This window comes from Acomys minous (genome assembly GCF_964271855.1).
Source record: "Acomys minous genome assembly, chromosome: 9".
Lineage (NCBI taxonomy): Eukaryota > Metazoa > Chordata > Mammalia > Rodentia > Muridae > Acomys > Acomys minous.
This window is the reverse complement of record NC_140490.1, coordinates 47621045-47638045: the sequence shown is the minus strand read 5'-3', so window position 1 is coordinate 47638045 and position 17001 is coordinate 47621045. Positions and strand designations below refer to the sequence as shown.

Below are 17001 nucleotides of genomic sequence, written 5' to 3'. Positions count from 1 at the left end.
ATTAATATGTTGTATTTTTAACTGTATGTGTGTATATATATATATATATATATATATATATATATATATATATATGTATGTATGTATGTATATACGTATGTATGTCTGAATGTGGGTATGCACACATGAGTGCAGGTGCCCTTGGAGGCCAGCAGAGGGTGCTGGATCCCCTAGAGATGGAGTTATGGATGGTTATAAACTGTCTAATATGACTGCTGAGAATTAAATTTGAGTTCTCTGTAAGAGTAGTATGCATTTTTAATGGATGAGCCATCATCCCTGTAGTCTTTTAAAAAAATTGTTTTTTTTTTAAATGTCTACAGTACTGGGTATAGAGCCCAGTGCTTTGGGCATGCTCAGTAAGTGCTCTCAACCAAGCTACCCCCCAGACTTTGGTACATAATACCTCAGACCTGTGTCTTACCTGGTAACTGTCCAGTCCTCTTTGCAGCTTGGTGGACCTGGCAGTCACGCAGCCAATGGATACTGACAAGATGGCTTCAACCATGAGTGGCAGTGTCCCAGAATGCTGTACAGGTTTTACTGTGACCTGCACTCGTCGGGAGTGACCCTGCAGAGGTGAAGGCAGTGTAGATGCCAGGAACAGGGGTGGGGACGGAGGAAGGAAACAAGGGAAAATAATTTGAGAACAGAAATGCAAGTAATTAGGGTGTTCTTATAAACTCTAAGAGTGGAGTAGGGAGGGGACGTGAAAAGCAAACAAACACTTCACACGCCTGTCTGAGTTGAAAGACACCTCCGGTGTTGACATCCTTCGCCTGGTGCAGCTCCACCGCAGCGTATTCCCCTAGCTCGTTCAGTTCCAATATGGAGATCCACATTTCTATTCTTCGAGTTACTTCATTCCACCTGCAAAGACCACACCCCAACGGAGACGTATCACCCAGGGCCACCATCACAGCCATCATAAGTGTCCACTCACTGAGCATACTGAGTGGGAGGCACTGTGCAAGGACGTCCTACAGATCACCTCTGCGGCTCTCACACAACCCTGTGGCGTGGACTTAGGCTGCTTAACTGAGCCATACCTTACACTTCGTGATGTACAAAGATTGGGGGTAGATTCCATGGGCTTCGACAAACTCAAGTTAGCTCTGCCTGTTTTTAAATGTCATGAACTTGCAACTATGTGGCGTGGACTCTTGAGTCTGGTTTATTTAATTTAGCACAGTGGATGAATGGGTCTTTTTCTGACAGGGTCTCCCTATATAGTCCTAGCTGGTCTTGAACTCACAGAGATCTGTTACCCGTCTCCTGAGTGCTGTGACTCATAAAGGCATGAGCTATTATGCCTGGTACCAATTCTTTTCTTTCTTGGTTTTTTGAGGCAGGGTTTCTCTGTGTGGCCCTGGCTGTCCTGGAACTCAATCTGTAGACCAGGTTGGCCTTGAACTCACAGAGACCTGCCTGCTTCTGCCTCTAGAGTACTGGGATTAAAGATGTGTGCTTCCACCACCTGCCCAGCCAATTCTTTTATTTTTTTTTAATGTTGACTAATGTGGTCTTAGGTGGCTAGTCCAATAATTTGTTTATTCACCTGCTGAAAAATATGTGGGTTAAGTTGCCATGAAAATTATTTGTGGACTTAAAATTTCATTTCTCTCAAGTAAACGCCTGGGTGTGGGTTGTTGGGTCACAGACGAGGCAAATGATGAACTTTATATGAAACTGCCAATTTTAGGGTTGGGACTGGGGCTTGCAGGCCTTTTCCCTGTCGCCAGAAATGCTATGAAGAGGGAAATAAGATTGAGAGCTTTCTCTTACATTGTGGTTGCTCGTTTCCTTTCTTTCTTTTTTTATTTTATTTTATTATTTATTTATTTATTTGTTTTTCTTTTTTTTTAAAAAGATTTATTTATTATTATGTATACAGTGCTCTGCTTGCATATACTCCTGCAAGCCAGAAGAGGGCGCCATATCACATTACAGATGGTTATGAGCCACCATGTGGTTGCTGGGAATTGAACTCAGGACCTTTGGAAGAGCAGGCGGCACTCTTAACCACTGAGCCATCTCTCCAGCCCCCTATTTATTTGTTTTTCAAGACAAGGTTTCTCTGTGTAGCCTGGGCTGTCATGGACTTGCTTTGCAGACCGGAAGCTGGTCTTGAACTCACAGAGATTCACCTGCTTCTGGCTCTACAGTACTGGGATTGCAGGCATGTGTCACCGTGACAGACTTGCTTGTTTATTTTCATAGTTATGTCTTTTATGTAGACTTAAGTTTTCCCTGCTATGGTTATCATGGCCTGAGAACCTGTAACCATCTCAAATCTGTAACAATACCCCCCCCTCCCAAATCCAGGCAGCATGGTACACACTAATAAACCTAGCATTTGCTGAGGCAGGAGGATTATAAATTGGGTTATATAGTTGAGCACTTACTTAAAACATCAGCATCAACAACAACAACAACAAACATTCAACATGGAAGTTCAATACTTGGGAGGTTGAGGCAGGAGACTGCCATAAATGAGGACAGCCTATCCTATACCCAAATCATGTCTCAAAAAATAAATTTATTTACAATAAAAATTTTGTAAAAAGGGATTTTTTTTTTTACTATTTTCTACTTAGTAGTAGATATTTTCTAGTATTTTTCTCCTGCCAGATTTACAGATTTTACTTTCCATTTAAGCTTATGATTTGGGTCAACAAAATAGCCCAGTAGGTAAAGGGCTTGCTTTCAAACCAGATGACCTGAATTCAATCCTTGGGAACCAAATGGTAAAAGTCAGTAACAGACTCCTGCAAGCTGTTCTCTGACCTGCACCTCCACAGCACGTGAGCCTTCATGCACGCACACACACACACACACACACACACACACACACACACACACACACACTGCAATGAAAACTTTAAAAATAAACATGATTATCTCGTAGTAGTTTTTGTGTATGATGTGAAGGAAAGCCAAGGATTCTTCCTCACATAAATACAGCAATTACTTCAGTCTCCTAGCTTGCAATGCGTCACTATCCACAGTGCCTTTTGATGCTTGGTGGCTCCTTCTAGCACTCTAATTATACAAAGGGGGAAGTGGGTTCAAAGGTGGAGCAACCTGTTCGAAGCCCCAGGGTTTGAAGCCTGCACTCTCACTAACAGCCACAAGCTGGCCCTGACCCCTGGGCCTAACAAAGCAAGCAAGAACAAACCTGTCACGCAGCGTTCTTGTCTTCGCATGGAGCGCGTCAGCCTCCCAGAGGGAGCTTCCATTCCCGGCACACCTGTGGCCCCACACCTCAATCGCCAGCGCACCATCAGAAATGAACTCCAGGAACTCTTCGGTGACAGTCACCACGTAGTCCTGGGACAAGAAGCAGGCAGGAGAACAACACCCCGAGAGTCAGACACAATGGTATCCACTTCTCTGCTCCCATGCTTACAGCCCGTCTCTTGTGTTTTGTAGGAAGTCGTGACGGAGCACAGGCTGTCAAATCTGGAGGGGATCCGGGAGGTGACTCGGCTCTCATGAAGAAAGCAACCTGTCTGAGTTCACACTTCCGGCTGCAGGTGCAGAGCTGGGATCTGCACTCTTTTACCTTGGCTCAGGGTCCGTTCCCGTGAACCACTCTGACCTCTGGCTGACCCTTGCTGCACTTTGAGACTTTTAAGGGACTACAACTATCTGATTCCTTCATGGTCTAGGCTCTCACTCTAAAAAACAAACCCGAGACTGTGGAAATTCACAGGGTTCCCTGAGAACGATGGTAGGTCACCCAGAACATTCAGTAGGCCCAAAGCCAAGCCACTTTCCTTCCCATCAGCCCCCTGGGGAGCCCAAGCAGAGACTCAGGTGCAGTTAGTCTGTGACTCATTTCAAGAAACAGCTATTAAGTTGACCAAACCGTATACTATCTATGCTCTTATTTCAGTTGGAAACAGACCCAAAATTTCAGAAGGAAAACAAACATAGTGGTCAACTAGTTCAATTTACATACTTTAGAAGTGAAAAGCAAAACAAAACAAAACAAAAATCCCACAACCTCTAAAGTGACACTGCTAACACAGGGGCTTTGGGAGCCTTATGTATCTAAACAGTTGGTAAACAGGCACGCACTTAAAATCCAGTCCTTGTCTCCTGACACGAACAGCCCTGTGGATCGAAAGATGGATGGGGAACATTGAAAAGACTATTAGGAAAACAACACCAACAACAAAAATGGGGGGAACATTACTTAGGAGGAGAAAGGAACCAGTACATTGTAGAGGGGAAGGGTAAGGGAGAAGGCAGTAATTGCGGGGGGGGGGGGCGGTGAATTAGAACACGGGATAAGGACTCATACACATGAAAATGCCATAATCGCCAGGTGGTGGTGGCGCATGCCCTTAATCTCAGCACAACAAATCCAGTTCCATGAAGCCAGGGCTACACACAGAGAAATCCTGTCTGGAAAAACAAACCAAACCAACCAAACAAACAAAAAGGAGACAGGAAAAGAAAAAGAAAAAGAAATGGCCATAATAAGGCCTATTACTTTGTTTGCTAACTTAAGTAATAATGCAGGTAAAAATGGTAATTAAAGATTTCGAGAATGTGGTTTGGCAAATACAGGTCAAGAAATGTAGGCGTGGGGCTGGAGAGATGGCTTGCTGGTTTAGAGCACTTGTTACAACTACCTGTAACTCTAGCTCCAGACATTCTGACACTTTGTTCTGGTCTCTAGGAGCACTAGGCACCATGCATGGTGCACATACAGACACATAGGCAAAAATAATCCTGTACACTGAATAAGTAAATAAACAAATCTTAAAAACAAAAAAAAAAACAAACAGCCAGGTATGGTGGCACACACCTTTAATCCCAGCATTTGGGAGGCAGAGCAGGCTATCTCTGTGAGTTCGAGGCCAGCCTGCTAGTCTACAAAGTCAGTCTAGGATAGCCAAGGCTACACAGAGAAACCCTGTCTCAAAAAACAAACAAACAAAACAAAAACAAAAACAAAAACAAAAAGAAAGAAAGGAAGAAAGAAAGAAAAAAAGAAAGAAAAGAAAAGAAATGTGGGATATTCATTTTTAGGAAAAAAAGAAAGACCCAACAATCTTGCACATGTGACATTATACAGGAATTTGTTCTCTAAGTTAGAGCCAGAAAGAAGGGATACAATTTGCAGAGAAGCCGTCTGGACAGGTCATCCATGGGAAGCCGCATCACAGAGGGCAGAGTCCAGCTTTGAGAAATCACTAGGTGACGGTGGCAAATGAAAACGAGAAAGGCAAGGCTAGAACATAGAAAATAGCTTATTAAAATATATAGCAGGGCACACACAGCTACTCAGGAGGATAGACAGGCCCATGAGTTCAAGGCCAGCGTGGGTAATATGGAAAGACTCTACCCTGGAAAATAAAATAAGATAAAAATAAAGGTAATGTATTAAAAAGAGAAACATCCTGGTGGTTATATCTTCATAGAGTAAGACTGTATGCTGAGATTTTTCAGATTTCATTTTATACAATCCCAAATTATTTGAATCTGTAAGGAAGAACATTTGAGCTTTGGAGGACAGAGTAGGCTACGGAGTGAGTCCTAGGCCTGCTGGAGCTATAGAGGACTCCTGTAAGCTGACAGATTTGGGGAGAAGGTTGTCATTTTCTTCACTGGTGTAGCCAATGGTAAGCTGCCGATGTGACAGCATATAGCCTCCCACCCACACTGAGGCAAGACGCTCTGAACTCAGTGGGCAACACACCAAGAGAGGGTGTGAAAATAGGGTCACTGGAAAGAAGGGTTCAGTGTGAGAGGGAACTGAGCGTGAAAATGACTAAAATTCTAAAACTGCAAGATAATAATAAAAACATTTTTCTTTTAATTAATGAGGGATCTTTGAAAACAAAACAATCAAGAAGTGAAAAAAAAAAAAAAAAAAAAAAAAAAAGGCTCTGCACAGTTGGAAGGCAAACTGGTCCAACACCAGAATGACATGTAATGTTGTGAAGTTCAAGGCAAAAAAACCCACAAAAACCAAAAAACCAAACAAACCAAACCAAAGCAAAAAAAAACCCACAAACATTTTATTTTTTATTTTAAAAAAGCGGGGGAAAAAAAATAAATTTAAGAAAGAGTGTGCCCAATTTCATAGGGCCATCACGCAGCTGATGTTGACTCTGCTGTGGTCACTTTCGGTGCTGGAGACTAACTCACTCAGCACACACCTCACCACTGAGTGTCACCCCTGGCCTGGTACCTCACTTTGTAATTGCATCCATACCTTACAGTGAGAGAAGGTCACCGTGTACTGGGCATCCTTGGACTGTGGGGAAGGCACATCTGGGTCAACCACTGGGGCAGCCACCGTAGACTCGCACTGGTCCCAGAATGTATACTGACAGAAGACGAAATTGGAGAGGCTTAAGGGTAGACCAGTTGCCTCTTTAATTATCACCTGAAGAGATTTAAATAATAAATTACACTTCTCATAAAGGAAATGCTAAACTACATACCTTTCCATACTTTAGTCATCTCTAAGAGGGGAATCAAATCAGGGAGCCAATTCAAGGCCAGCCAGGGCTACGTAACTGAGTCATCACTTGAACATATCTGAGATCATTCATTGCTCTCTACCTACCTATCTTTTTTTTTTTTTTTTTTTTTTTTGCAGTGAACTCAGGGCCTCACACAGACTGAGCCATATTCCCAGCCCATTGTTTTTTAAAAAGTATAAACCACTGAGGCCTCAAACTCACAAAGATCTGCCTGCTTCTGCCTCCTAAGTACCAGGACTAAAGGCGTGTGCCACCACCACCAGGCTATTAAAAAAACAAAACAAAACAAAAAAAACCTAGGACTGTGGTGAAACAAGTATTGGCAGAGACTATTCGCACCACACTCCATATTATTCCACGGCAATTATCTAAAGTGTGTAGGAGGATGTGCACAGACTACACGCACACACAGGCCGCTGTGTACGAGGGACTTGAGTTCCACCTGGCTTTGGGTACGCGGAGAGAGCATCATGAAACCACGTTCGCCTAGATACTGAAGGCAGAAGGTCCACGTCTGGGGAATTTCAAACAATTGCCATGAGAGATTTATTCTAGAAAAGGTGCTGCTCACAGCTGCATTTCCTGTCAGACAGCTTAACTTTCACTGTGCTGGATGGAAAACTCCTATCACTTAGTGCATGTAGTGTGAACATCTCCAGGGTCTACGTGAGCCCCGCATCACTGTCGGCTCACCCGGCATGTCAGCTTTTTGACTCGGTGGATGACTTCCCCGCTGCTGTCCACCACTTCAAGACTCCCACTTTCACTAGAGTTCTCTGAAGAGTCATCCTCCGACACACGCTCTGGAACGGTTCCCATGACACGCATCACCTCCACATGGAGACGCCCGGCAACCTAGGACAGGGAACAAGAGCATCTCAGAGTGCACAGGCATACCCCGGGCAACACTGGCTCTGGCTGGCCACCTCCAGCAGTGTGAGCGCCTCCCTCTCAAGCCATTTCCAGGAGGGAGACTCAAACCCTACCCTGTCAGAGATGCGCCCATCCTTGCCCCTGCAACCCTCCTTTCTTACTCTGGGCCAAATTTGTCCTTTTCCAACCTGCTTTCTAGAATCATCCTGAGGTGTATCCACTTTCCTCAGCTCAAGAAACAAGGAACAGCTTTAAGGGAGCTAACATATTCTACTGGAACATTCGGTCTTATGTTTGTTTATATAGTTACATATGCATTTATTTTATCCGGTGCTTTGGTATTTTAGACTCCATCATGGACCTACCCTCCTGGGACACCAAAAAAAAAAAAAAAAAAAAAAAAAAAAAAGGAATGGGTTCTGTTGCCAGTGAACTCAAGGCCAAGTGAGGAAAGACAGAACTCAGAAGCAGTAACAGGGCAAAGCAGTTGGCACAAGAGAAAGGCACAGGTATTGAGTGTGTTTGGTTAAATGTGTGCTCATGCACGCAGTGAGTATTCCCCGAGAACTGGTGGGCACAGGAACTTGCCAAGCACCATGTTTCCAACACTGCACCAGGCAGACATGGTGCCTACAGCGCTTAAGGAGAGATGATGGCATGTAACATGTAACTGTGTGGAAACGGGCTCTGTGGGCTGGCAACAGGCTTTTATTCCAGAAAGAATCACATGAACAAGGCAGATGGGCCTGGGAAAACAAAAGAGAATCAACACACACACACACACACACACACACACACACACACACACACATGGATACATGCACAGAGTTTCTTGATATTCCTCAAAGCAGAGATTAATACAATTTCATGCCTGTCCTTTTCCAGGGACTGGTGTGTCCTTACCTCCCCCTGCTGGCTGATAATGGGTACTGCATATTGAAGTTTCACATCACAGAAGAGACATTCCAAAAACACATTAGCCACACCAATGAGGTTGTGATTCTCCTGAGCTTCATAAAAAGGGTCTCCCCGCTTCCCATAGAGCCTCTTGGCCTGAGAAGTAGGATAGGTCATTGGGTGAGAGGTCAGGAAACGAAGTACCAACTTAAATCATGCTATTTCAAACTAGCACTAAAAATATGCAAGCATTTATAGAAGTAAACAATAAGTAAAATCAGAATCATGCCCACACTAGGCCCAGCACATGAGCGGAGCATGTTTCCTAGCGGCCACTCATGCAGAGGAGCCTCAGCTTCACTCACCCCACACCTGTGCCCGACAGCCTGCTTCATGTCGTGCCCTGGAACTTGCCCCAACTCCATCACCAAACTTTCCTTTCTATTACTAACAATCAAATGTTAAAAACAAAACAAATCACTACATGCACTACAATTACATTTAGAACTCTACCCAGCCCTGAGCAGAGCTGGGGGCACACACAGCTAGGGGCACATGTGCACATGTGGATGAAGATGACGTCCACCGCGGCTTCCGCTGGTCTGATTTCTCGGCACACAGGACTGGCAGCAAAGAGGGGCTTCTTTCCTCCTCCTTTTCACTTGAGATGCAGTGAAAACAGAGCAAAATGACACCGACTGGTGTCCCCGGATTCTGCGTGCACCTGTCTGAGTTACATGTGAGTGTGCCATGCCTGGCACTCCTTAGAGATCACACTTTATCTCCCTGGTGTAAATGACCAAACATTATGCCTGTGGTTTTCGTACAGACAAATGTCCTTTATGCTTTGCTCCACTTACCTCAGGGACATTTTCTTTCCATTCTTGGTAAAGCTCTCTCATATCAATTAACTTGTTCTCCAACTTCTCAATGGTCCACACCTGGGTGCTCTTCCCTTTTCGCCTGGCTTGGATGGCTGGCTCACTCACTATTGCTCCTCGCTGTACAACAAAGCAAAGCCAAGCTGACATGAGTCTGGCTTCCTTTTCCACGGCTAAAGACTGCATGTGTTGTGGTGAGGTTGTAAGTTTACAAAGATGGCCAAACTTTACCACCTAGGGAACATTCTGCTCATTTTCTCTCTCCTACATAAAGCCATGCAACATGTTTTTTAAAACATTTAAATGGCAACAAGCCCCTATAAATGCATAATTACATATCCCAAACCCTCTCCAGTTTTTATATCACAGTAAATTCCTTTTATTGAATACTCTTCATGATCTTGGGGTTTTTTTTTCCAAGACAGGGTTTTTCTGTGTAGCCTTGGCTGTCCTGGACTCACTTTGTAGACCAGGCTGGCCTCGAACTCACAGCGATCAGCCTGCTTCTGCCTCCCGAGTGCTGGGATTAAGGGTGTGCGCTACCATGCCCAGCTTGTGATCTTGTTTTTTCATAGTAACATAGGAATTCATCATACAGATTTATCACTGACTAATTATTGTTCAATTGCAAGGGCACTTCAAGTTTTTGTTACATAAAGGCCACCCTGGGGGCTGGGGAGGTGGCTCAGCTGGTAGAATGCATGCCCAGCACAAAGCCCTGGGTTACACCCCAGTTCCACTCAAAACAGATGTGGCAGTGCATGCCTGTAATGACAGCATCTGGGAGGTGAGGACAGGAGGGTCAGAGGCCCAAAGTTAGCTTTAGATACATAGTGAGTTTGAAGGCAGCGTGGAATCGTGAGACTCTAAATCAATCAGTCAATCAATATTAAAGAATAAAGGGAGCTGGGCGTGGTGGCGCACGCCTTTAATCCCAGCACTTGGGAGGCAGAGCAGGCAGATAGCTGAGTTCGAGGCCAGCCTGGTCTGCAGAGTGAGTTCCAGGACAGCCAAGGCTACAAAGAGAAACAGTACCTTGAAAAACAAAAACAACAAAACAAAACAAAACCTCAAAACCAAACCAAGACCAAAATAGAATAAAGGGGCACAGCCTGAGTGTATGCACATGTCTATGTCTGTGGGCTTAGACCTCCAAAACCAGTAAGACACTCCCTATCTTGCCTTCTTAAATTAAAAAAAATTTTTTTAAAATGTTATGTACATGTGTGTTTTGCCTGCATGCATGTATGCGCACCATGTGTGTGCCTGGTGCCCTCAGGGCTAGAAGAGGGTATTGGATTCCCTGGAACTGGAGTTACAGATAATTGTAAGCCACCATGTGTGTGCTGGGACCCAAACCTGGGTCCCTCAAAGTACCCAGTGGATAACTGAGTGAGCCCTTTCTACTCTGCAGACACAACTTCCTTTCTGGCTTGCTGTCAGGCCAGGAAAAAAAAAAAAAAGATAAAACATTACTTTCTCTTGGGTTTCTCTCTTACAGCAAAGTTTCTTTTTCTTTTTCTTTCTTTCTTTCTTTTTTTTTTTTTTTTTTTTTGGTTTTTTCGAGACAGGGTTTCTTTGGGTAGCCTTGGCTGCCCTGGACTCACTTTGTAGACCAGGCTGGCCTTGAACTCACAGAGACCCGCCTGCCTCTGCCTCCCGAGTGCTGGGATTAAAGGTGTGCGCCACCACTGCCCAGCTAAAGTTTCTTTTTTTTTTAAATTTATTTATTATTTATCTATTTATATGCGTGGCACCAAACCCTATTATAGATGGTTGTGAACCACCATGTGGTTGCTGGGAATTGAACTCAGGACCTCTGGAAGAGCAGCCAGTACTTTTAACCGCTGAGCCATCTCTCCAGGCCACAGCAATGTTTCTTTAAGTTGAAATATAAGGAGACTTTCAGATGGCCACAAGGAATTCCATATGTATAATAGCAGGTTTCAAGGATGTGTCTCCTTCCCAGGGAATTCACTTATAGAATGCAGCACAACTGAAATACACATATGTCCCATTGTAGAAGGGTCATTTGCATAAAGAAAAGCAGGAATACTTACTTACATACATATGTATATACATGTATATGCATACGTGTATGCCTAACTTCTATTATTACTGTGCATGTGGTTTTTCGAGACAGGGTCTCTCTGTGTAGCTTTGGCTGTCCTGGAGTCGCTTTGTAGACCAGGCTGGCCTCGAACTCACAGCGATCCGCCTGCCTCTGCCTCCCGAGTGTTGGGATTAAAGGCGTGCGCCACCATGCCCGGCTTGTGCATGTGGTTTTTAAAAAAAGATTTATTTATTTATTATGTATACAGTGTATACCTGCAGGCCAGAAGAGGGCACACGATCTCATTATAGACAGCTGTGAGCTGCCATGTGGTTTGCTGGGAATTGAACTCAGGACCTCTGGAAGAGCAGCCAGTGGTCCTAACCTCTGAGCCATCTCTCCATCCCCACTGTGTATGTGTTTAATGTATGAATGTGGGAGGGCAGGTGTGAGCACAGTGAGCCTGTGGGGGTCAGAGGACAAGTTGTGGAGTCAGTTGACTCATTCCACTCTTACATGGGACCCAGGAATCGAACCCAGGTCACCAAGCTTGTGAGCGGAACCATCTTCTGAGACCCAAGTTTCAGTCTTTTGATGAAAACAATTAAGCCATTCAGTCCTTTGGCCATCAAATTCTGCTTCCATTCTTCTCTTTATTTTTCCCTCTCGAGACAGGGTTTCTCTGTGTAGCCTTGGCTGTCCTAGAACTCGCTCTGTAGACCAGCATTCTACCTGCCTCTGCCTCCTGAGCGCTGGGATTAAAGGTGTGCATCACCAACTCCCGGCCTTCTGCTTCCACCCTCTCTAAGGGCATTGTTTACCAGCATGCTTACCCATGGGGTATAGCCCAACTCGAAGGCTTACAGAGCCTGCACCCTGCTTCCCCTTAGGATGTGCTCACGAAGATGACGTCTAGGGCCCAGTCTACTACGCCATGTTCTCCCACTCCCCAGGGCCACGCCTACCTTCCTGTTGGCACTGAGGTTGGCCGCAGGGATCTGAAGCGTCACCTGGTAGTCAGTGAGCTTGCTCATTTCCTCAGCTAGGAAGTTAGCTTCCCTCACCAGGGTGTTCGCCTTTACCAGCTGCTCTCGAAGCTTGGCCAAGCTCTGCCTAAAGAGTTCATCCCTGCAGCGTCGAGGGAAAGAACACACATAGAGGCGAAAGTAAACTGGAGCTCCATTCCTTTCTCAGTGGACAGGGCTGTCTGAAGGTGGTAACCAAACTAGCAACAACAACAAAACTCCTTTTAGGAAGCTGTCCCCTCTGTCCACAGATAGGTCATGAGAACTACTGTTGGGGGCAGACTTGAGAGGTTGAAGATTGGTGTTCAACGAACAGACCCTGGCAATGAATATGGTGGTATGGCTTTATTTTAGGCCTTACACAGCAGAGGCATGTGTTCTATGTGTTCAAGGCCAGCCTGGTTTACATCAGCAGTTCTAGGCCAGCCAGGGTTGCCACAAATTTTTGTTCTCTTCTTCCTTCCTTCCTTCCTTCCTTCTCTCCTTCCTTCTTTCCTTGCTTCCTCATTAAGACCCAGTTGCTAAATGACAGACTTTATAAATACCAGACTTCCAAGATCCCTGGTTGTTGTCTCTCACAGGCCCTGGTTGTTGTCTCTCACACACCCTGGCTGTTGTCTCTCACAGGCCCTGGTTGCTGCCTCTCAAAGGCCCTGGTTGTTGTCTCTCACAGGCCCTGGCTATTGTCTCTCACAGGCCCTGGTTGTTGTCTCTCATGCCCTGGTTGTTGTCTCTCACAGGCCCTGGCTGTTGTCTCTCACACCATGGTTGTTGTCTCTCACACACCCTGGTTGTTGTCTCTCACATGCCCTGGTTGTTGTCTCTCACATGCCCTGGTTGCTGTCTCTCACACACGCCCTGGTTGCTGTCTCTCACACACGCCCTGGTTGCTGTCTCTCACACACGCTGGTTGTTGTCTCTCACAGGCCCTGGTTGCTGTCTCTCACACACCCTGGTTGTTGTCTCTCACGCTCCCTGGTTGCTGTCTCTCACAGGCCCTGGTTGTTGTCTCTCACAGGCCCTGGTTGCTGTCTCTCACACACCCTGGATGCTGTCTCTCATAGGCCATGGTTGTTGTCTCTCACAGGCCCTGGTTGTCGTCTCTCACATATCATGGTTGTTGTCTCTCACACACCCTGGTTGCTGTCTCTCACAGGCCCTGGCTGTTGTCTCTCACACACCCTGGCTGTTGTTTCTCACACACATTGGTTGTTGTCTCTCACACACTCTGGTTGTTGTCTCTCACACACTCTGGTTGTTGTCTCTCACAGGCCCTGGCTGTTGTCTCTCACAGGCCCTGGTTGTTGTCTCTCACACACCCTGGTTGTTGTCTGTCACACGCCCTGGCTGTTGTCTCTCACATACTCTGGTTGTTGTCCCTCACAGGCCCTGGTTGTTGTCTCTGACACATTGTGGTTGTTGCCTCTCACAGGCCCTGGTTGTTGTCTCTCATGCTCTGGTTGTTGTCTCCAACAGGCCCTGGTTGCTGTCTCTTACACACCCTGGTTTTTGTCTCTCACACACCCTGGTTGTTGTCTCTCACAGGCCCTGGTTGTTGTCTCTCACTGGCCCTGGTTGCTGTCTCTCACAGGCCCTGGTTGTTGTCTCTCACAGGCCCTGGTTGTTGTCCCTCACAGGCCTGGTTGTTGTCTCTCACAGGCCCTGGGTGTTGTCTCTCACAGGCCCTGGTTGTTGTCTCTCACACATCCTGGTTGTTGTTTCTCACACGCACTGGTTGTCGTCTCTCACAATGTAATGCTTAGACTAAATTCTTTTTTAAAATAAACTTTCTTTTTTAATATTTATTTATTATTATGTGTATGTATGCATTATTATGTACATCTGCAGGCCAGAAGAAGGCATCAGATTACATTATAGATGTCTGTGAGCCACCATGTGGTTGCTGGGCATTGAACTCAGGACCTCTGGAGGAGCAGTCAGTGCCCTAACCTCTGAGCCATCTCTCCAGCCCTAGACTGAATTCTTTTGACTCCTCTGTAAGTCACTTCCAAACTCAACAGAACAGTTGCTCATAAGCTTCCAAACACACCTTACTTTCCCTTGTGCTCTCTGTTTCTGCTAAGCCACCCATCAGCAACCCTGAGGCTAGGGTTGTTCTTAGTAGCAGCTGACATAATTAGCAAAGGGAAAGGTTTGGCTTTAAGCACCAAAACCTCCTTCTGAAATAAAAACCAAACAAACCATCCAACAAACACCTCCCTACCTTCCGTCTGCATCTTTAACAGCGATCTTTAATTGCTGTTGAACAACCATTCACACTTCGGCTGTCTCAAGGCCCACCAATCTAAGCCCACTACTTTGGCACTATGTTTACCAAAGGGTAAAGGATTAGGGATCTGGGGAGAGGGTTGGTCTGTGGTAGCTGACATTACTCTGACACACTTAGGATGGGTGATATCTCTAAAATAAAACACGGAAGGCCAAATTAGTAATGCGCCCGCAAGCTCCCTTTTCCAGGGCTGTCGTCCGGCCTTCGCAGGCCTCTCTAGCCCCACAGCCCCCATTCCTTACCTCTCCTCAGCCCACTGGGTCACCTTCTGCTGGGCCGTCTGGCTGCTGTAAGCCAGGCGGTCAGAGGCGCTGCTCGGTGGCTGCCTCTCGGGGGAGAGCTGCTGGCGGAGATGCTCCAGCTCCCGCTCGTACATGAGCCGCTGCTCCTCCAGAGCCGTCCTCTTCTCTTCCAGGTACTGTTGCTCCAGGACCTGGACCACATTTTGAACTGGATCTGGGAGCCAAGAGATGAGGCAAGAGGTTGTAAGCAGCTGATAAATGCGGGAGTCCACACGGGTGCCAGTCAGCGCTTCTCCCACCAAGAAACTCGTCCTGCCTCAGAATCTAGCCTGGTTTTGAGCTCTCTGCTCACCTGATGGCTCACAGAGGAATCCTCCTGGCGTGCTTTTGGGTAACGCTTGAGCTAACTCTAAACTTCCCCACTGTTACCTTCTTCAGTAGGATGAGCGCATGCTTGTGTGCTTGTATGATTTACAAACCTCCCGGCATTTGATGGGGAGGAACTGGCTGTGAAACCATTGTGAAAACCTGGGCAGCATAGGGTTAGGAGCGTGAATGAGTTGACCTTTACAGCATATGACTTCTACACGCATTTAACAAGGTGTTTGCGTGTGACAAACAGGCTTCTAATTGCTCACCACAGACTTCCCTACTCCTGAATTTCTCTACATGGGGTGGAAATAATCACAGCATATGTTTGAAAATTGAAAATGTTGATTAGGTGTAAGGCATGAAACTCCCTCAGGTGTTAATGTCTAAGAAGACATTTCTCTTAGAGAGAGAGAGAGAGAGAGAGAGAGAGAGAGAGAGAGAGAGAGAGAAAGAGAGGGGGAGGGAGAGAGAGATGCCTTTGGCAATTTAGTGGTCCAGGGGTCTAGAACCTGCAATTGGGCGAGCAGGTACAGACAACACCTTAGCACCTCTGTGACTGGCTGTAGTGCATGCAGGAGGGACTTGACTCTGAGGAGCCACTTAGCTGGGCAGGGCACTAGTGTAGCTGTATCCCAGATCCAGGCTATTGTACATGAACAAACCCAAGTGAGCAGCTGGCAAAGAAGGAGTCCGCCTGACAATCACAGGGTAAAGGGGAGAACTGTCTGTCACAGTAAAGATCTCCCAGAAATCCTGACTACTTGTGCTATAGCCCTGGTCAACTGTTCCCAGAGTTTAATTTCCAGAAAGAATTTGCAAATTGTGGAGTTTTTAAAATCACACGATCATGGTTATTGACAGATTCTTCCAAAATAGCCAATCAGTTTGTACTATAAACCTAAATAATACTCTTTCTATATTAACATGTAAGAGAACACATTAGCCTTAAAAATAAAGTTAACAAAACAAAGCAAAAACCAAGCACTTTCATATAATTACAAGACTCTGTGAGTTGTTTTAATAAGAAATGACAACTACCATGCCAACAGTGACTCTCTTGCCTTATCTCAGGTGTAGGGAACAGACTGACACTGCATGCATCATCTCCAAAGAACCCTGCAGCTCCCCCAGCTCCACCAGGGCTCAGGAGAACCATATAGATGACCAAGGTCACATAGCAACCAGTGACAGCACCATGTTTTGAGCTCAGATTGGCTAGTCAGCAAGGGCAAGACATCAACTTGATAAACAGGCCGATACAATGCGGCTATCCACAAAGTCACTCTATGTTAGCACTCATCAAAGAACAGGATCTTCAAAACAAGCAAGCAGACTGCTCCATATTTATTACTTCAAAGCAGCATCAGTTTTCATCGTTTAGAAATTGTTTTATAGGGTTTTGTGACAAGATCCTGAATGACATACTGGGGACTGAACCTTGGACCTTGTTCAAGCTCAGTGAGAACTAATGCTGTTGAGTTTTACTGCCCAGGTCCAGAAGAATGTGTTTATTTATTTTATTGTATAATAATAACAACAACAATAATAAATATAATACACAATATATTATTGTTATTATTACGACGATGATGATGATGATGATGATGATGATGATGATGATGATGATGATATTTGGTTTTTAAGATAGGGTTTCTCTGTGAAATAGCCCCAGCTGTCCTGGAACTCTCTTTGTCTCTTTGCAGACCAGGCTGGCCTCAAACTCACAGAGATCCACCTGTCTCTGCCTCCCAAGTGCTGGGATTAAAAGATGCGCCACCATGCCCAGCTCAGAAGAACATATTTAATTCACATTCCTGCTTGCTATGCTGCAGAAACACATGTGGCCCCAGTGGCTGACACAG

The 17001-nt window shown here is 45.6% G+C and overlaps 1 protein-coding gene across 5 annotated transcripts in view; it reads right to left on the bottom strand.

Annotated features, from left to right (window-relative positions):
* The window catches only part of KIF13A (kinesin family member 13A), a 185215-nt gene that overhangs the window by 39371 nt on the left and 128843 nt on the right, over nucleotides 1-17001 (bottom strand). For all 5 annotated transcript variants that reach the window (XM_084795083.1, XM_084795085.1, XM_084795084.1 and 2 more), the window contains 9 exons: nucleotides 14768-14981; nucleotides 12176-12338; nucleotides 9137-9277; nucleotides 8283-8432; nucleotides 7200-7361; nucleotides 6233-6406; nucleotides 3179-3330; nucleotides 738-870; nucleotides 425-571 (listed from right to left, as the gene is read on the bottom strand). In XM_084795083.1, coding sequence (XP_084651209.1) covers nucleotides 425-571; nucleotides 738-870; nucleotides 3179-3330; nucleotides 6233-6406; nucleotides 7200-7361; nucleotides 8283-8432; nucleotides 9137-9277; nucleotides 12176-12338; nucleotides 14768-14981 — 1436 coding nt within the window. The remainder of the gene's footprint in view (nucleotides 1-424; nucleotides 572-737; nucleotides 871-3178; nucleotides 3331-6232; nucleotides 6407-7199; nucleotides 7362-8282; nucleotides 8433-9136; nucleotides 9278-12175; nucleotides 12339-14767; nucleotides 14982-17001) is intronic.